General features: G+C 47.2%; 1 protein-coding gene across 11 annotated transcripts in view; it reads right to left on the bottom strand.

The window, feature by feature from the left end:
* Positions 1-2,344: 2,344 nt before the first annotated feature.
* The window catches only part of TNK2 (tyrosine kinase non receptor 2), a 139,136-nt gene continuing 124,922 nt past the window's right edge, over positions 2,345-16,558 (bottom strand). For all 11 annotated transcript variants that reach the window (XM_033958339.1, XM_033958345.1, XM_033958347.1 and 8 more), the window contains 4 exons: positions 14,178-15,607; positions 9,282-9,377; positions 5,597-5,724; positions 2,345-5,127 (listed from right to left, as the gene is read on the bottom strand). In XM_033958339.1, coding sequence (XP_033814230.1) covers positions 5,121-5,127; positions 5,597-5,724; positions 9,282-9,377; positions 14,178-15,607 — 1,661 coding nt within the window. In that variant the 3' untranslated portion in view covers positions 2,345-5,120. The remainder of the gene's footprint in view (positions 5,128-5,596; positions 5,725-9,281; positions 9,378-14,177; positions 15,608-16,558) is intronic.

Here is a 16,558-nt window from a genome sequence, read left to right as displayed (position 1 = left end):
AGCTGTCTCCCTTTCTACCCCCAAAAATCAGCAGAAGCAAACCAGATCCTGCTGTTAAGGAAGAGAGTCCTTCCTCACAGGCTTTCAGAGATCCAGCAGCTAAAAATATCCCCCTGCTGCTAATTCTGCTCAATAAAATGACTGTCCTTGATAAGAACTAAAACATTCTGCAAAAGGAAGGTGGAGTAGGGAAAAAGGACCGATTGAGACATCCAGGTTTTACTTCCATCGCTTTCAGTGTCTCAATCCGTCCTCTGGAGTCATATGGTAACCCTAAGGTGGAGCATACCACAGAATGGAATATGGGCTCAGGAGATGACAATTCCCCTTTAAGTCAACCAAGTTCACCATTCATATATCAACCAAGTCCAATCAGGCTGATTTTGCAATTCATTGAGTCTCGACTTTTGTTTTGAAGACAGTTAAAGGCCCATTTGTTTCAAAAAGCTTAATGCTGATATTATAATTTTTTTTTCTTTTAACATTTTTAAACTTAATGTTTTGATTATGTTGTTGTTTTTAAACACTGTCAAAATCTGTTATTTGTGTGTTTTGGTAAGCTGCCTAGATTTGTAGATATATATAGTAGAAACTGACTCCAATAAATTTTAATGTCTGCAGGGAGTGGTCAACAAAGTTTTCAGTACACTCAGAGATACCAATATTATCCTAGATTCCAACCAGCCTTAAGAGGAAAAAAAAAAGAGAGAGCACAGAAAACTCCAGATCTATACATAAACTCTGGAGAAAAAACTCTTAGGTAGGAACAGCAAGGTAGTAGAAAGCAGCTTTCGATAATCCTCAATTTAACAAAAAATATCAAGTTCCCCAAAAACTTCTCTCTTAAAACTGTGCACAAAAAAAGGCCACAAATGAAAAATGGTTATAGCCAGGACTTCTCTGCAGGAAGTGGCCATCCCCGGTTCAGAATTTGTAACTTGTCCCCCCCCAGTGGTGACATCACATAAAGAGATGACATCATCGCTGCTGCAGACAAAGAAATTCACCAAGCACGAAGACTCCAGTTGATTGTAAAATATAAACCCACTTTTATTATCTCTGCAAAAGCTTATCCACATAAGCTCTGGTAACTACAACACAGTCTTTGCACATGAAAAAGTAGAACAAATGATTTAACTGCACAACCCTGGCAGGCCAGGGAAGACGTCATTTGCACACAGCCTACAGCCCCTCTCACTCACTGCATCACAACCAGGGGAGCATAGCTATCCCCATGTCATTCTTTAAGGAGGGAAGAATCAGTGGGCCCAGCCACTGACCCTCAAGCCTTGCACTGAAGAATGCGGGTGTAGAAGGACCGAGGCTGAGAGAGACACTAAAGAATGACGCGGGACGGTTTCCTGCGGGGACAGGGGACAAATTCTGTCCCTGTGTCATTCTCTAGCTGGCAACAGGTTCCCTCCCAGCCAGGCAGCCTGAACTGGTCTTGGTTTTATTCCACTGCATTAATGGATGGACCTACACGTAACATTTCTCGCTTGGAGCCAGGTGAAGATGGAGAGAGGGGACAAGCACCGGTAGTAGCAGGGATGGGCTTACCATTTGCAATGGAAAGTCCTACATCACCAAACGCAAAAGGCGCAGAGAAAACACGACATCTGGAAAGAGTGAGAACTATGACAGAAACGCTGCGCGTTCTTTCCCAGCACGCGTGAGCGCTCTCTTTCTGGAACAGCGCATCCTCTATCCTCATAGCACTCACGCTGTCCAAGGCCAAATAAAAATAGCTACAAACAACATGGGAAGTGGTATGAAATGAAAATGTTCTGGTCCATATCAAGCTTTGAAAGTCCTATCACGTAGAGAATGACACGGGGGACAAATTTGTCCACATCCCTGCCAGCTCTGTCCTTATAAATGTTTGAGGCTTGTGCGGATGAGGACAGAGCTGGCAGGGACAGGAGCGGAACTCGTGGGGACGGGATGGGGAGGGAGATCAATCCCATGGGGACTGTGAAAAATTTGTCCCTGTGTCATTCACAGCATCTTAGCATTTGTCAAGCCTGGCCCTCAGGATATCAACAAGGATATACGCACACACCTGTTGCTATCTTGAACGGCAGTGGAATGTCTGCTTTATGCTTCCAAAAAACCCACTAGGGCAGGGGTGTCAAAGTCCCTCCTTGAGGGCCGCAATCCAGTCGGTTTTTCAGGATTTCCCCCAATGAATTTGCATGAGATCTATTTGCATGCACTGCTTTCAGTGTATGCTAATAGATCTCATGCATATTCTTTGGGGAAATCCTGAAAACCCGACTGGATTGCGGCCCTCGAGGAGGGACTTTGACACCCCTGCACTAGGGTAAGGGGAGTGGAGCAGAAGTTATAAACCTCTCAGGCTTCTAAAATGGAAGGACCACATTAAAAGCCAAAAACTTCAGCTTGACTGGGAAGGTCGAATCCTTCTTCACCACAGCCCCACAAAGCTTGGTTGCAACAAATCTTGGTAGAAAGACAGCAGTAGTTTCTTAGAAGCAATGTTTAATGTTCTCTCAGGCTTCCCCAGCTGGCGTCATGATTAGTGCTGTTTTCCGGGTACCCAGACGCGGCGAGACCCGGAAAACAGCAACAACTAAGCAATGTTAAAGATGGCAAAGCTAGTGGAGGTGGTGGAAGGCAGATTTTGCTTGGGAAGGGTGAGAGACATGGGAGCAGGGGGAGGAGGAAGTTTGTGGGTTGGGCTCTTTATGGAAAGTCACACAGAGAATGGATAACATTCAGGCGGGCAGTTTTTAATCCTGCTTCCGCTTACTTTGGCATTAGATCTGGACATGATGGAATTGGTAAGTACAGATCCTTCTAGCTCAAGAGTATTCCCAGAACAGCTGCAGAAACACCAGAGGAATTCTGCAGCTGCAGCCGCTCACTCCAGAGATGCTTCATCAAACACAAACCAAGACGTCTAATGCATTTCCACAGTAAAGCTGAGAAGAGATTTCAGATTGACCCTAGTTAAGTAATACTGTCATTATTAAAAAAAAAAAAAACAACCCAAACTAAAAACAGGCAGCATGCTACATTAACCTTCTGGTTCCCTCACATTATTTCCACAGCTATGAACCCCAAAGCACCCTCGAACATGCCCCAAGTCCACCTCTAAGAACAAACTGCAAGACACCAAGGAACGAGGTAAAAAGGAGAGGGGGGCCAACTGCCAACACCATCTCTCTCAAAACTCGCATCCGTCCCACCAGGCTGCTTCAGGCAATATAGCATAGATATTATGCTATTTCCAACTTACACCCTAATAAAGCGGGGCTAGGGTTTATTCCCAGGCTCCATTTCTGCTCAGTGGAGTGGCTGAGCATAGCCCGCTGCAGAGAAAGCACTCACAGCCCCACTGGCACAAAAATGCTGCCTACTGTATCATGGGTGCAACCATTGAGGTCAGAGAAAAGAGGCTCGTAGCGTGGACTCAGGACGGAGCTACACTCTATAGCCTAAGGCTCAAGATGGTCATTTGAATGGACGGGCTAGACGGGTTACAGAGTGGGTTGTTCTACTTGAGGTAAACCCACCCAGAAAGCTACAAGCAAAGGCCTGAGGCACTGTAGCCCTACAGAGGCCAGTTCTCTCTGAAAGCTGGAGGATACGACAGAGTCAAAAAACAAATGGGTAAGCGAAGCAAAAGCACAGTCAGGAGCAGTCGGGCAGCAATTCCCAACCCAGTGCCAGCCAAGCTGCCCTCAGCTGAAAAGGTGAACATATCCTCTATACATTTGCACATCTAATTTCAGCAGATTCCTTTGGGTTGGTTCCGATGAGGCCTTGGAGAACCTGAAGGCAGCATCTGAGAAAGTACAGCCCCGTTGAGGAGCAAGCGGGAGAGTTACTGATCCCAAAATACCAGCAAGGTGGGGAGCAGGAGGAGGAGGAGTCAGCAGGAAACCTGGCCTCGCAATTTAAAACAGAATTTCAACAGATTTAGCTGTGTGGAAAACTATGTATGTCGTTTTAAGACATTTCTTAACAGCAGCTCCAACAGTCACAAAGTAAAAAAAACCAAAACATTAATAAATTAAACTATACAAACAGTGCTTATTTTACTGAGAGGAAAACCATCAGCTACCAGTGAAAGTTCATGCCTGTCAGAGCCCCGAAGGGGAAACAGGGGGATGAGTGTCCACAGAAGGCCTGATTCAGGGCCCCCCTCCCCATCCATGGATGGATGTGCGACACAATATATACGTCCAAAGAAAATCAGGGAGAGGAAGCGTCCGGAAAAGATTGGAAAATGGAAGGGGTGTGTAAGAAAGCGCCCCGACCAGTTGCACCTTCCCAAAGTGTAAACACAGCAACATCACAACCTGTTATTAGTAAGGAGGTCCTGGAGAACGTGCCCGAAGATGAGATTCTTGGGGTCTGGAAGCAGCCACTCTTCAGTTCTTCTGGGGGGTTCAGTAACGTTCCCACTTTGCCTGAACTCCAGATCCAAAACCAGTCCAAACAAAGTCACAGCCCAAAGGCTACACAGTCTCACTTTTCACTTACAGATGCCTTTGATAGCAATGGGCTGGTCATTCTCGAGTGCCGTTGAGAAAATATTGCTTTTGGAGAGTCAGCAGATCCCCAAAACACAAAAAATGAAAAAGCTAAGTTTATTTTCCTCTCCTAGATCACTTTCTTTTAAACAGAGACAAGAGACCGAACGCTATTAGAACGCCAAAAATACTAAATCAAAAATGTGAACACTGAGGGCCACACAATCATTTGTTTCTTCAAATAAATATATATATATATATATCTTTGTAAAAAAGAAACAAGGCCTATTCCCCCCCCCAAAAAAAAAATCCCAATGAGCAAATATTTGAACGAATAGCCACATATATGGATTAAGTCCTTTGGAAACACTGAGCTCTCTCCTAAACCAACACTTTTCACGAGTTGATCTTGACAGCAGCAAAACTGGTGAGGGGGGAGGAGGGGAGGAGGGGGCCACTCATTCTGCCCCAGTGCACCAGGCATCACAGATATCCGGATGTTTCCCTGGTCATTCACAAGTTCATCAGCAAGAGTGGTCAGTTCTCCATGAGCCCTGAAGCTCCAGGATGGGAAGGTTCCCTCCGTTCTTGACTTGTATCCAGGTGGTCCAGGAATGATCATCGTCTGCAAAGAATAAACAAGAAATAGATTCATCTGTTCCTGGGTTAAGATAGCAAGAGACACAGGAGTGAGAAATGGGGTCTCTTTTTTGCTGTGATTTTAACTAAAGGCAGGGCTGAAATTTGGCCTGGCAGCTGATTAGTGAACAAGGATTTTTAGACTCACCACTGGTGGCATTTTCAACGGTTAGTGGCATAAATTCTACAGAGATGCGATAGTCACATTTCGAGCCGGGGGTGAAAACTAATACTGACAGCCCCAATCACTAGCAATTGGACTCACACTGTTTTGTGCCCAAGGTCCAAAAGATGATTTAAAACCAATCTATTGTATTAAACTGTCCCTGCAGTGAAACGACGTCAAACGCAAAACATCAGAGACGGGATTTAGCATGTTAATTCTCTGAAAGAGGAGATGCTGCTCCATAGAGAGAGGGGACTCTCCAAACGCAAAAGATCAAGGCACCCCCTACTTCTGTCTGCTTGTACTGTACGACTCCAGCAGGTGGGCACTGGCCAGCTCCAGGTTCCAATCGAACATCTCGAGAACTTTCTGACATTCCATCCTGGTCTTTAGACCCAGACAGAACAGTTGTTCCACCTGAAAAGAAGAGGCCAGTAGAGGTATCAGTGGGTTTAAATCACCGAGACACGAAGCACAGACTACACCAGGGGCTCCCAAATCTGTCCTGGGGGAGCAGGTTTTCAGGATATTCAAATGAATAGGCGGGAGATAGATCCGCATACCAAGAAGGCAAAGTATGCAATTGGATCTCATGAATATTCAATGTGGATATCCTGAAAACCTGACTGGCTGGGGTTCCTCCAGGTCTGGTTTGGGAATCAATGGACTACAGAAATGTTCTGCGATATGGGCTGGGCCTCTATCAGTATAGGCTTCAGAACGGGGGAGGAGGAGGGGCATCGTCTTCATTTGCGGCCCAAAGGATATCGCCAGGGGCAGCCAATCGCATACCTGTCCTGCTGCCAGCAGCAAAATCTTCTGCCTACTGTAGCCTGCCCTCTCTGAAGTAACTTCCATTTCCTCAAAGGTTGGCCTGCAATTGAAAGGAGATGCCAGTGCTGGCGGCAGGATAGTGTATGTGATTGGCTGCCACCAGCGACATCCTTTGGGCTGCAAATGAAGGTAGATCAATGGGCAGGAGGTAAGGTAGATCAATGGGCAGGAGGTAGAGAAGAGCACACAAGGAGGGAGAAATGGATGGGGGTGCAGGAAGGAGGAAGAAATATTACACTTGAAGGAAGGGGCAAGGAGACAGAAAGTGTGGGACTCGTGGAAAGAGGGAGATATGTTGGATGGGGAGGAGAGAAATGAGAGATGGAGAAACGTCACACTCAGGGGAAGCAGGAGAGGGTACAGTTGGACTCAAAGTGAGAGAAAAAGAGATGTTGGTTGGGGAGGGAATGAGTACCAAAGCATAGGAAGCATGAAGGAGGCAGAGAGAAAGAAATGTTGGACTGGTGGGGGGAAAGGAGGGAAAAATTGTGCCCCCCCTTCCAGTCCAAGGAGGAAGGGATGGGAGATGTTGGACTGCAGGGGGCAGAAAGAAGGAATGGAGGGAGAAATGTTACACTGGGGGAGGAGAGATGACTCAAAGAAGGGAGAGATGTCAGATTCCAGAGAAGGGTGATGAAAGGAGAGAGATAGAAATGTCAGACCACTGGGAAAGGAAGGGAGAGAGAAGGAGATAGTGAGATCCCAGACCAGAGAATGGAAGGGAAGGAAGAAAGAGAAATATACCAGACTGCAGGAATAAGAGGAGAGAGATATCAGACTACGGGAAGGGGGAAAGACAAGGAGAGAGTTGTCAGATCACAGGGAGGGGGAAAGAAGGAAGGAAGAGAAAGATGTGAAAACCAGGGAAGGAGGAGAGATGTGAGACCAGGGAAGAAGAGAGAGATTCCAGACTGGGGGAGGGGGGAGAAGGATGGAGAGATGCCACACCAAAGTACGGAGGAAAAGGGAAGGGAAGGAGGGGAGAGAGATGCCAGACCATGAGAAGGGGAGAAGGGAAGTTGAAAAATGTTGGGCCATGGGAAGAGGAAGGGGGAGGGAAAGTGAGAGATATGCCAGACCATGGGAGAGAGAGGAAAGAGATACCAGGCCATAGGAAGGAAGAAAGGGAAGGAGAGATATGTCAGACCACTGGTGAAGAGGGAAGGAAAGAGGAGAGATTGCAGACTGGTGGCAGTGGAGAACTGAGATATGCCAGACCATAGTAGGGGTAAGAGGGAAGGGATGGAGAGAGATACCAAATCACAGGATGGGGGGGGATGAGAGAGATATTGGACCACAGGAAGGGGGAGGGAAAGAGAGAAAGATGCCAGAACATGGAAGAGGAAAGGGAAGCAGACTGTGGGAATGAGAGGAGAAAGATGCCAGATCATGAGGGGGGGGGGGGGGGAAGGAGGAAGACAGAGATGTCAGAACACGGGAGGTGAGGAGGAGGGAAAGAGGAAGACAGAGATATCAGACCAAGGGAGGGGAAGAGAGGGAGGAGATGGTGCACTGGGATGGAGGGGAAGGAGACAAGGAAGGAGGATATAGTGGACAGCAATGGGTGTGGCAGGAAAGAGAGATAGAAGAAATGCTTCTTATGGACAGATGGGAATAGGAAAGAAGAAAGAGGGAGGAGATGGTACACATGGATAGATGGGAAGGGAAAGGAAGACATGGAAAAGTAGACAGATTTTGAGAAAAAAGCAGAAAAATGGAAGAAATGTGAATTTAAAAAGTGAATGCTAAAGATGGAGGTTGCATGGAACTTTTCAGTTTGTTGACCGATCACAGTTAAAGCACTTATACTCAGTGTGAGTTTTGACAAAACTTATCTACCTTCGGTTGGCGGGGTCTCCTGAAGCAGACGCCGAAACGGGGCCGCGTCGGGACCCTGAGAAGTTTGCATTTTTTGCATACAAGCTAAGTACAATCTCTAGCATATCCTGAATGCAATCACTATTATTTTGCACTTTTGAAAATTTTGTGAGTCATTCTACCTAAGTGTTGAAATACAGTTTTCAATCAATTCACACCTTCAAAAGTTGGACTCGTTCTTACCAAATACTATGCTATGATTGGATATACAACTCTTATTCCAAGAGGGGGTTACCTCCCCCTCTTCAGAGTTACATGCCTCTGAGCTATGTTACAGTGTATACGAGCACTTCCTATTTGGAGGTTTAATTGACTTGAGTCAGTCTCCTTAATTACAGCTCAGCTATTTTTCTGACTCCCTATTGCTACATTGTCCCTGTTCATTGGAAACAAAGATGGAGGTAGGGCAGAAAGTGAAGGAGAGAAAAATAGCCAATGGATAAGAAATCGGAGTTTGGGAAAGGATGATCTGAAACCTAAAATCAGCAGACAACAAAGGTTGATTTTCAGTTTAGTAATTAAAATGTGTCAGTTTTGAGAATTTATCTCTGCTGTCTATATTTTGTACTATATTTGTCTACACAGTAAAACCTTGGTTTATGAGCATAATTCGTTCCGAAAACATGCTTGTAATCCAAAGCACTCGTACATCAAAGCGAATTTCCCCATAAGAAATCATGGAAACTCAGACGATTCGTTCCACAACCCAAAAACTTTAATACAAAATCCTGTATGTACTCGTATTGCAAGACCTTGCTTGTATATCAAGTTAAAATTTAACAAAATGTTTTGCTTATCTTGCAATCCAAGGCTTTACTGTATTTCTGAAGTAGTTACTGAGATGACATTCTTGACCTCTCTGGAAAAAGCAGAATATAAATGATAATTAACATTTTCTCTAGAGTGTGCTTTAATTGTGTGGTTACCATTTTGTATTGTTAATAAGATTATATTGTGTATATGAAAAATGAATGGAAGAAATGGCATTAGTTAGCATTATTATTATGGGGGTAGGGTCTGGGGCGGAGCTTAGGCAGGTCTGGCACAGAGTTTGGGTGGGTCTGGGCAGAGCTTTTACCCCCTCCCCTCAAGCAAAAAAGCATTCCGCTGCCTATGCTCCATCTGTATTATTATACCACCCCTCCCAAGTGAATTAATAAAAAAAATTTAAAAAGCAAAAATCAGAACTCAACTAGATTTGAAAATATGCCACCCGATCTGCAGAATCAGTGCCCACGTCCTCTGCCCGCAGGCCTGCTCACCTTCAAGTACTGGACAGCTTTCTGTACACTCCAGCTGTGGTTCTGTAAGGCCGTCTGACACTCCTCGGTGGTCACCCCGTGCACCGTACTCTGGACCTGCAGTTCACACACACAAACATGCGTGACATTAGCGAAACTGAAGCCGACTCCAGAACTAGCGACAAAGTGGTATCACTGTGAACTGCGCACATACACACGCGGTGAATGAAAGCGAGACAAAGGCAGGTGCAAAAGACTCACTTGAGAACTGGTCACACCTTTGCCAAGAATCCCCAGATCATCTTTACTGGTGCTGGAATGACCCCTCCTCCTCCTCTCTGCCAACCCCTTCCCATCCCCCATACCTCTAGTTCAGGGATGTCAAAGTCCCACTGCGAGGACCACAATCCAGTCGGGTTTTCAGGATTTCCCCAATGAATATGCATGAGATCTATTTGCATGTACTGCTTTCATTGTATTCTAATAGATCTCATGCATATTCATAGGGGAAATCTTGAAAACCCGACTGGATTGCGGCCCTTGAGGAGGGACTTTGATACCCCGCTTTAGCTGAAGTTGGTGTTTGCGGTGGGCAACAACCGCCACCCCATCGGCTCTCCCGCTGACATCATTTCCAAGGGTCACACATAGAAGTGACGTCCGAGGGGGAGACGACGGGGTCGTGAGGAGAACATTGTTCACCACCGCCAAGGTACGGCAGAAGGGAAGGGTGGCACATGCACGGGGCAAGTGGGATCGGGGAGGGGTGCCACCCATCCTCACTACGCCACTGATCTCATTCCGGCTACCTCATCTTCGTCAACTGGACAGCAATTCCAACACCAACGACAATGCCCTCACTATATTTCCCGTTATGAGAGATGATGCATCTTCTCCCGTCTCTAGTAATCTGACACATACTTTCTGCTCAGCTTATTTTATTTTTTTTTTTTCTATTCCGTTCTTCCCAATGAGCTCAGAACGGGTTACAGGTTAACATACATAACACGGAGTCAACGTGGGTCAGAGGTTCACACACACAGAAGAATTTGAAAGGCTCAACTGAAATTGGGATTGCTTTTGCTCCATAGAGATAGAAAAGGACAGTGATCAGAATTTTTTTCTGTTCGTTGGCATCCCATTGGCTTTACTTTGACTCGGACGCATCAGAGGCAGAGTCAAGGCAGGGGAGGAGGGTCTGTGAACGCAGTAGCGCTCAACATGTCAGAGCGCTTGGAGAGAGGACTAGACCCCCCCCCCCGATGACACACGTCTGAATTTGGTGGCTGAGGGGGAGGGAACTGTGGAGACCCCCTCCCACGTATCGCTCAGCTCTGCCTGGACTGGCCCCACACTTGCCGCTCTCTGGGCTTCCTTCTCTCAGCTTCAACCCACCATTATATTTACTGTTGTTCCTTCTGTGCATTACGTAAATCTCTTACCCCCCTCCCCCCTCTCTTTTATGAAGCTGCATTAGCGATTTTTATCACTGGCCACGGCGGTAAAAGCTCCTTTGCTCATAGAATTATTATAATCGTCAGAACTTTTACCGCCACGGCTGTCAATAAAAATCGTTAACCTGGCTTTATAAAAAGGGGGGGGGGGGTTGTAATTTGTAAATCACTTTGAACCTAGAAAGGCATAGAGCAACCAAGAAATTGTAAATTAGATTAGATTTTATGAGTCTAATTGAATTTTATTTTGGATTTACTATAAACTGCCTAGGCGACACTTTGTGGCCACAGTGCGGTATGTCAAGCGATGTAAATTAAATAAATAAAAATCATCTAAGCCACAAACGATCAAAAACGTTTGACAGACCCATCATGGTGCCCCTCGCGTGCCCCATCGCACTTGGAAGCCATCAGATACTGTTTCATGAATCCCCTAATGTTTCGTACTAGTTACAGCAGCAATTAAAAAGGAAAGAGGGCGGGATTTAACATACTGCCTTTCTGCGCTTACAATGAAAGCGGTTTACGTATTATATACAGGGACTTATTTTGGACCTGGGACATTGGAGGGTTAGGGAGCCCTGTTGGAATCGAACCTGATTCTCTGGGTTCAAAGCTTCTTCTCCCACTCCAGCTCCTTAAGATCTTTGGCAAGGCGTTTTGCTCTCCACCGTCCCAGATTCAAAACTAGATTGGAAGCCCTTTAGGAAGAGGGAAACACCTAGTGCTGAATTGAACTCACCTTATTTATTTATTGAAGCATTTCTATACCACTTATAGCCTAAGTGGTTCATATTCAGATACTCAAGCATTTCCCCTATCTGTCCTGGTGAGCTCACACTCAGCTACCACCCAAAAAAGCATAAACAATGAGCTGCTGTACCTGAATATAATTCACTTTGAGCTACCACTGAAAAAGGCAGTATATGGAAAAAAAAAAAAGCTTAAAAATTTCAGACTGCTGACTCAGGAGTAATGTAGTTCCCCAACAGGACACCAGGTGGAGCCCTTGGTCCTCAAGAGTTAGTCTGACTTCAGAGCTGCGGAGACTGGATGAGGGGGTCTGGCTAACAGAGGGGCTGCTTCATATACCAACCCCAGTTAAACATATCTCCAGTGAACTATCTGACTAGAGCAGGGATAGGCAATTGCGATCCTCGAGATCCACAGGCAGGTCAGGTTTTCAGAATATCCACAATAAATATGCACGAGATAGATTTGCATCTCAAGGAGGTAGTGCATGCAAATCCATCTCATACATATTCATTGTGGATATCCTGAAAACCTGACCTGCCTGTGGCTCTTGAGGATCGCAATTGCCTGCTCGGGGTCCGGTGGCTCCAGATGGCTTCCCTCCCTCCCTGCCGCTGGCACACATCTTGCAGAGTGAGCCAATTTCTACACAGGCTTGCTCGATGATGCCCTTGGCCTTCCCTCTGCCAGGCTCCTCCTTTTTTCGCAAAGAAAAGAAGTTGTGTCATAAGGAGGAGCCTGGCAGAGGGAAGGCCATGGGCATTGTCGAGTAAGCCTGTGTTCAATGGCTCGCTCTGCAAGGTTTGTGTCAGCGGCAGGGAGGGAGGGAAGCCATCTGGACCTGCCGAACCCGTGAGCTAGTGCTGCCCAATTCGCCTCCCGGTCTCACTTTAAAAACTAATCCTGTGGAGGATTGCTGGTGCACTTTCCCTCTGCTGCAGTCCCGCCCCCCTCCATTGACTTAACATCCTGTTTTGGTCCGGGGCGGATCGCGGCAGAGGGAAAGTGCATTGGTGATCCTTCACAGGCCGTAATTAGTTTTTAAAAGGAGACCTGGGGACACCGGATGATGGTGGAGAGAAGGAGGAAGCATGTCAGCCTTTTGGGGGGGGGCCCTGGTGTAGCTATTAGAAGTACATGGTGGGAGTGATGGAGGGGGGTCCAAAGGGAGGGGCATATGCTGGATGGAGGGGGGAGGTGGAGGGGCCGAAATAATGGGGCTGAAAACAGAGGCGAGGGGAGTAAGCTTGGGGTAGGTGGGGTGGGGGTGGGGGAACAGGGGACAGGCCCAAGGAAGTTGGGGTTTTTGCTTTGGCCGGAGAGATGTGTCCAAGGGAGGGCCAAGTAACTTTAGGGAAATGAGCCACAGAGGGGTGCCTGAAGCAAGTTGAAACAGTCTGCCACTGGGAGTAGGGGGGGGGGGCAACTGTGCAAATAAAGTGATGGAATCGCTAAACAAACCGGGCAGTGTGTGCTGTGGAAGGGAATGCTGTTGTGGGGGGGGGGGAACCATGAGAAGCTGCAGGATGTCTGCTAAGGAAGGCCAGAGCAAGTAAGGGGTCTTGGGGGGGGAATGAAGGTTAAAGGGTAGAGAGAACTGCACAGGGCAAGGAGAAAAACAGAGAGGAGCAGAGATTGGGGGAGAAAGCTGGGAGATGACTAGATGAGGCCAAGGTGGTGGGAGAGAGTGGGACATGGAAGAGGGAATCATGAGGAAGGAAAGTCTGTACTAAAACTTGCAAAGAAATATGTACGTAACCTTTCATTTGGGGGGGGGGGAGAATGCCCTCACAGACCGGGTACATATCCCATATATTCTGGCAGCATCTGATCTCGGCAGGGCACATACAGTACGTTGTATAACTCGACCGAGCTTGACACAGGAAGGGCACATCCACCGTTACCACCACCAGCATCCGAAACAGGTAGGGCTTATGTCAAGGGTGTGTCCTATGCAGGTGTGATAAGATTCAGGAAGGCGTGTGGAGGTTATCTCTTACAATATTACCGCTGAGAAAGCTAATCTTGCCCTTCAGGGACGGGAATGGCATGGGCGTACCAAATCTATAATTGAACACACAGGGCTGGGGAAGGAACGGATAGGCGGTAGACGGCCCAAAAACTGTCATTGTGTCAGTCTCTAGTCGTGGGATCAAATCCCAGTGCTGCTCCGTGCGACCCTGAGCACACCACTTAATCCTCCATCGCCCCAGGTACAAAATAGTTACCTGTCTATATGTAAACTGCTTTGAATGTGTAATCAGAAAAAAATAAAAATAAAATCGGCATACAAGTCCCACTCCCTTTAAGCTCTGGACTTCTTCACTGGAGGATGTGGTAAAAGCAGTTAGTGTAGCTGGGTTTAAAAAAGAGTTTGGACAAATTCCTGGAGGAAAAGTCTATAAACTGTTATTAAAGTAGACCTGGGGAAAGCCAAGGCTGATCTTAAGGGAAGGCAACATAGAGTCCTGCTACTTTTGAGACGACCTGGATTGACCACCACTGGAAACAGGAAACAGCGTTTGATAGACTTCTGGTCTAACCCAGTGAGGCAATTCCTATGTGTAACACAAGTGTACAAGGAATCCGACATTCCTGCATCACATGGAAAAAGCAAGACACATTAATTTAGGACGTGTGTTATCTCAAAATAACTGGGGAGCCACAGTTCAGAACAAGAAGATCAGAATAAAGGCAGGATAAAACTTACCAGTCGGATTTTTTCAGAAGGTCTAAGATCATCAGGCCCATCGTAAACAATCTTCTGCAGACTGTGTGAGGTCTTTACACAGCATCTGGACCCTGAGTTGCTGTTGTTGGAGGAAAAGTTTGCTTTGTAGTCTGTCTGCTGCACCATAGGCCTAACTGTTGCTGTGGTGATCACCCTGCTGGCAGACACCTCCTCTGGGCTTTTGGCCTCCTTGAAAAACTTTTCATACTTATCCAGATAGGGAGGTCGTTCCGGAAGCAAATAGTAATGAGTGTTGCTGACTTTTTTCCCATCTTTCACTATAGGAAGTATGCAAGGCCCCTTGCAACTGTCCTTGCCCTGAGCCTGGATGACTTTGGGAGTGGCGTATTTAGGGTCTAAAGCAAAGCTCTGGGTAGTTGGCATGGGTTTTCCAGGAGATGTGGACAAATACGAACCAAGAGACATGGTGGCGCATATATTTGCTCTCAGCTGAGGAGAGCCCACCTGCATTGCCATGGGGCTGGGAGTCCTAGAGGTAGGCTGAGACAAAGAGTCTCGAGGCGGGAGCTGAGGTGGTCTATCCTCTTCCCCACAAGATGCTGGAGAGAGCTCCCCAGACCAGCGTCCAAACTCGTTTCTTTTCGTGGCTCTTGGAGGGATGGGTATCCTGGGAGGAATCTGAGGTTTGTCCTCAGATGATGTTAGGATAATGTTGGTCTGGGAAGTGCTGGGGCTGAGAGTGGATGCCAAGGAAGCAGCAGCTTTAGGGACATTAAGTCTCTTCATGCATTCTTGTTGCAGTTCTTCAAAGATCTCGGCTGTTTGGGAGAAATTGGTTTCCTTTCCCTCCTTGGGAGGCAAGAAAAGATTATCCTCCAGCACAGATTTGTCAAATGTCTTCTCGCCTTCAGGTACAAATCCATGGTTCGTTTCCCCTTTCTCCTTGGCCTGCTGAAGATCAATTAGCTCATTCTTGCTCTTCTGAGTTAACAGAACATTGGTGCTGTTGATAGAGCACACTTCGAAGTCATCTTCATCTTGGGCCACTTCATCATAAGCTGGAGGCAGAGGGAGAGGCTTGGCATCCCAGTCCACCACAGGCGTTGGGTGTAGTGGCCTAGGTAGGGACCTGCAAGGGCTCTGAGGGGGTGTCTTGTCCAACAAGGAGAAAGCATCCATTGCTAGTCTTGCTAACGTTGGCGCGGTAAGTTCCTCAACTGCGGATGGGGTAGATGGGCTCAAGTCTTCCTCAAAGTCAATGAGCGTAACCTCGTTACTGATCCCTTTGCTCTCGTACAGCTGGCGATCACCAATCTTTGTGCCGGTTACCCATGCGGATGGTTTGATAAGCTTGAGACCTTTCACTGGCAACTGTTTCTTCAGACACAGCTTCTTTAGACCTGAAGTGAGGCCATTGTCTTCTTCACTGACAGCATCATACGAAGGCTCTGAAACACAGAAGGGACACTTCAGAGATGGGACAGACACACGGAGGACAGCTTTACACATGTGCTTCTTGCTCCTGGAAGTCATGCACGTACATGGGGAGAGGGGAAGAAATATGGGGTTGCGCTTTATGAGAAGGGAGCAAGATATGCTCTGTTGGGTTTTGCATGCATTTGTCTGCCGCCTCATCACACTTTGACCCCAGCCACAGGACTCAACGATTATACTCGGACAGCTGGGAATCCTGTGCCACAAAGGATGCCAAAATCCCACCCACAAGTTAACGCTTTGTGTTCTGAAGGACCCTGGTCAAGCCAGCTGGTAGGATGGGGCTTCCCAAACCCATCCTGCAGACCCAGTGGCGTAGTAAGGGGCGAAGCAGAGGGAGCAGTCCGCTCCGGGTGCCATGTTGGTGGGAGCGCTGGCAACCCTCCTCTTACTCTCTGCCCCCTCCCCCTCTTCTCACTCTTCCCCTCGTCACACTTGTGTCCTTCCCTCCCCCCGCGGGCAACAACTTCAACATGTTTCTTGCGACTGCATTAGCTCTCCTGCTGATGTCACATCCGGGTGCTGCGCATAGGATGTGAGGTCAGAGGGAGAGTCGCCGGGGTCACGAGGAGCACGCTGAAGTTGTTATTTGCGGTGGTGAACAACTAGAGGTTCGGGGGAAGGGAGCCTCTCACCCTGGCTAGGCCACTGTGCAGACCTGAGATATCCACAAAGAACATACATAGAATCTAGCTGCATATTTACTGTGTGGCTACGCGTCAACCTATCTGGCTGTGAGGTTTGGGAAGCCCTCCTTTGGGGTGTGGCACTGCCCTCATGTGGTTGGGTGGCTTCTTCGTGGTTTCTGTTATGGCACACTGCTTTACAAATCAGTTGGTTCTTTTGATCTGAGTACAGGATTATTTTAATGGTATGTTTTATATTTAAGAGATTTTTACATATTT

Source organism: Geotrypetes seraphini, chromosome 9, assembly GCF_902459505.1.
Source record: "Geotrypetes seraphini chromosome 9, aGeoSer1.1, whole genome shotgun sequence".
Taxonomy (NCBI): domain Eukaryota; kingdom Metazoa; phylum Chordata; class Amphibia; order Gymnophiona; family Dermophiidae; genus Geotrypetes; species Geotrypetes seraphini.
The sequence above is the reverse complement of the archived record's forward strand: the minus strand, read 5'-3'. Positions and strand labels throughout refer to the sequence as shown.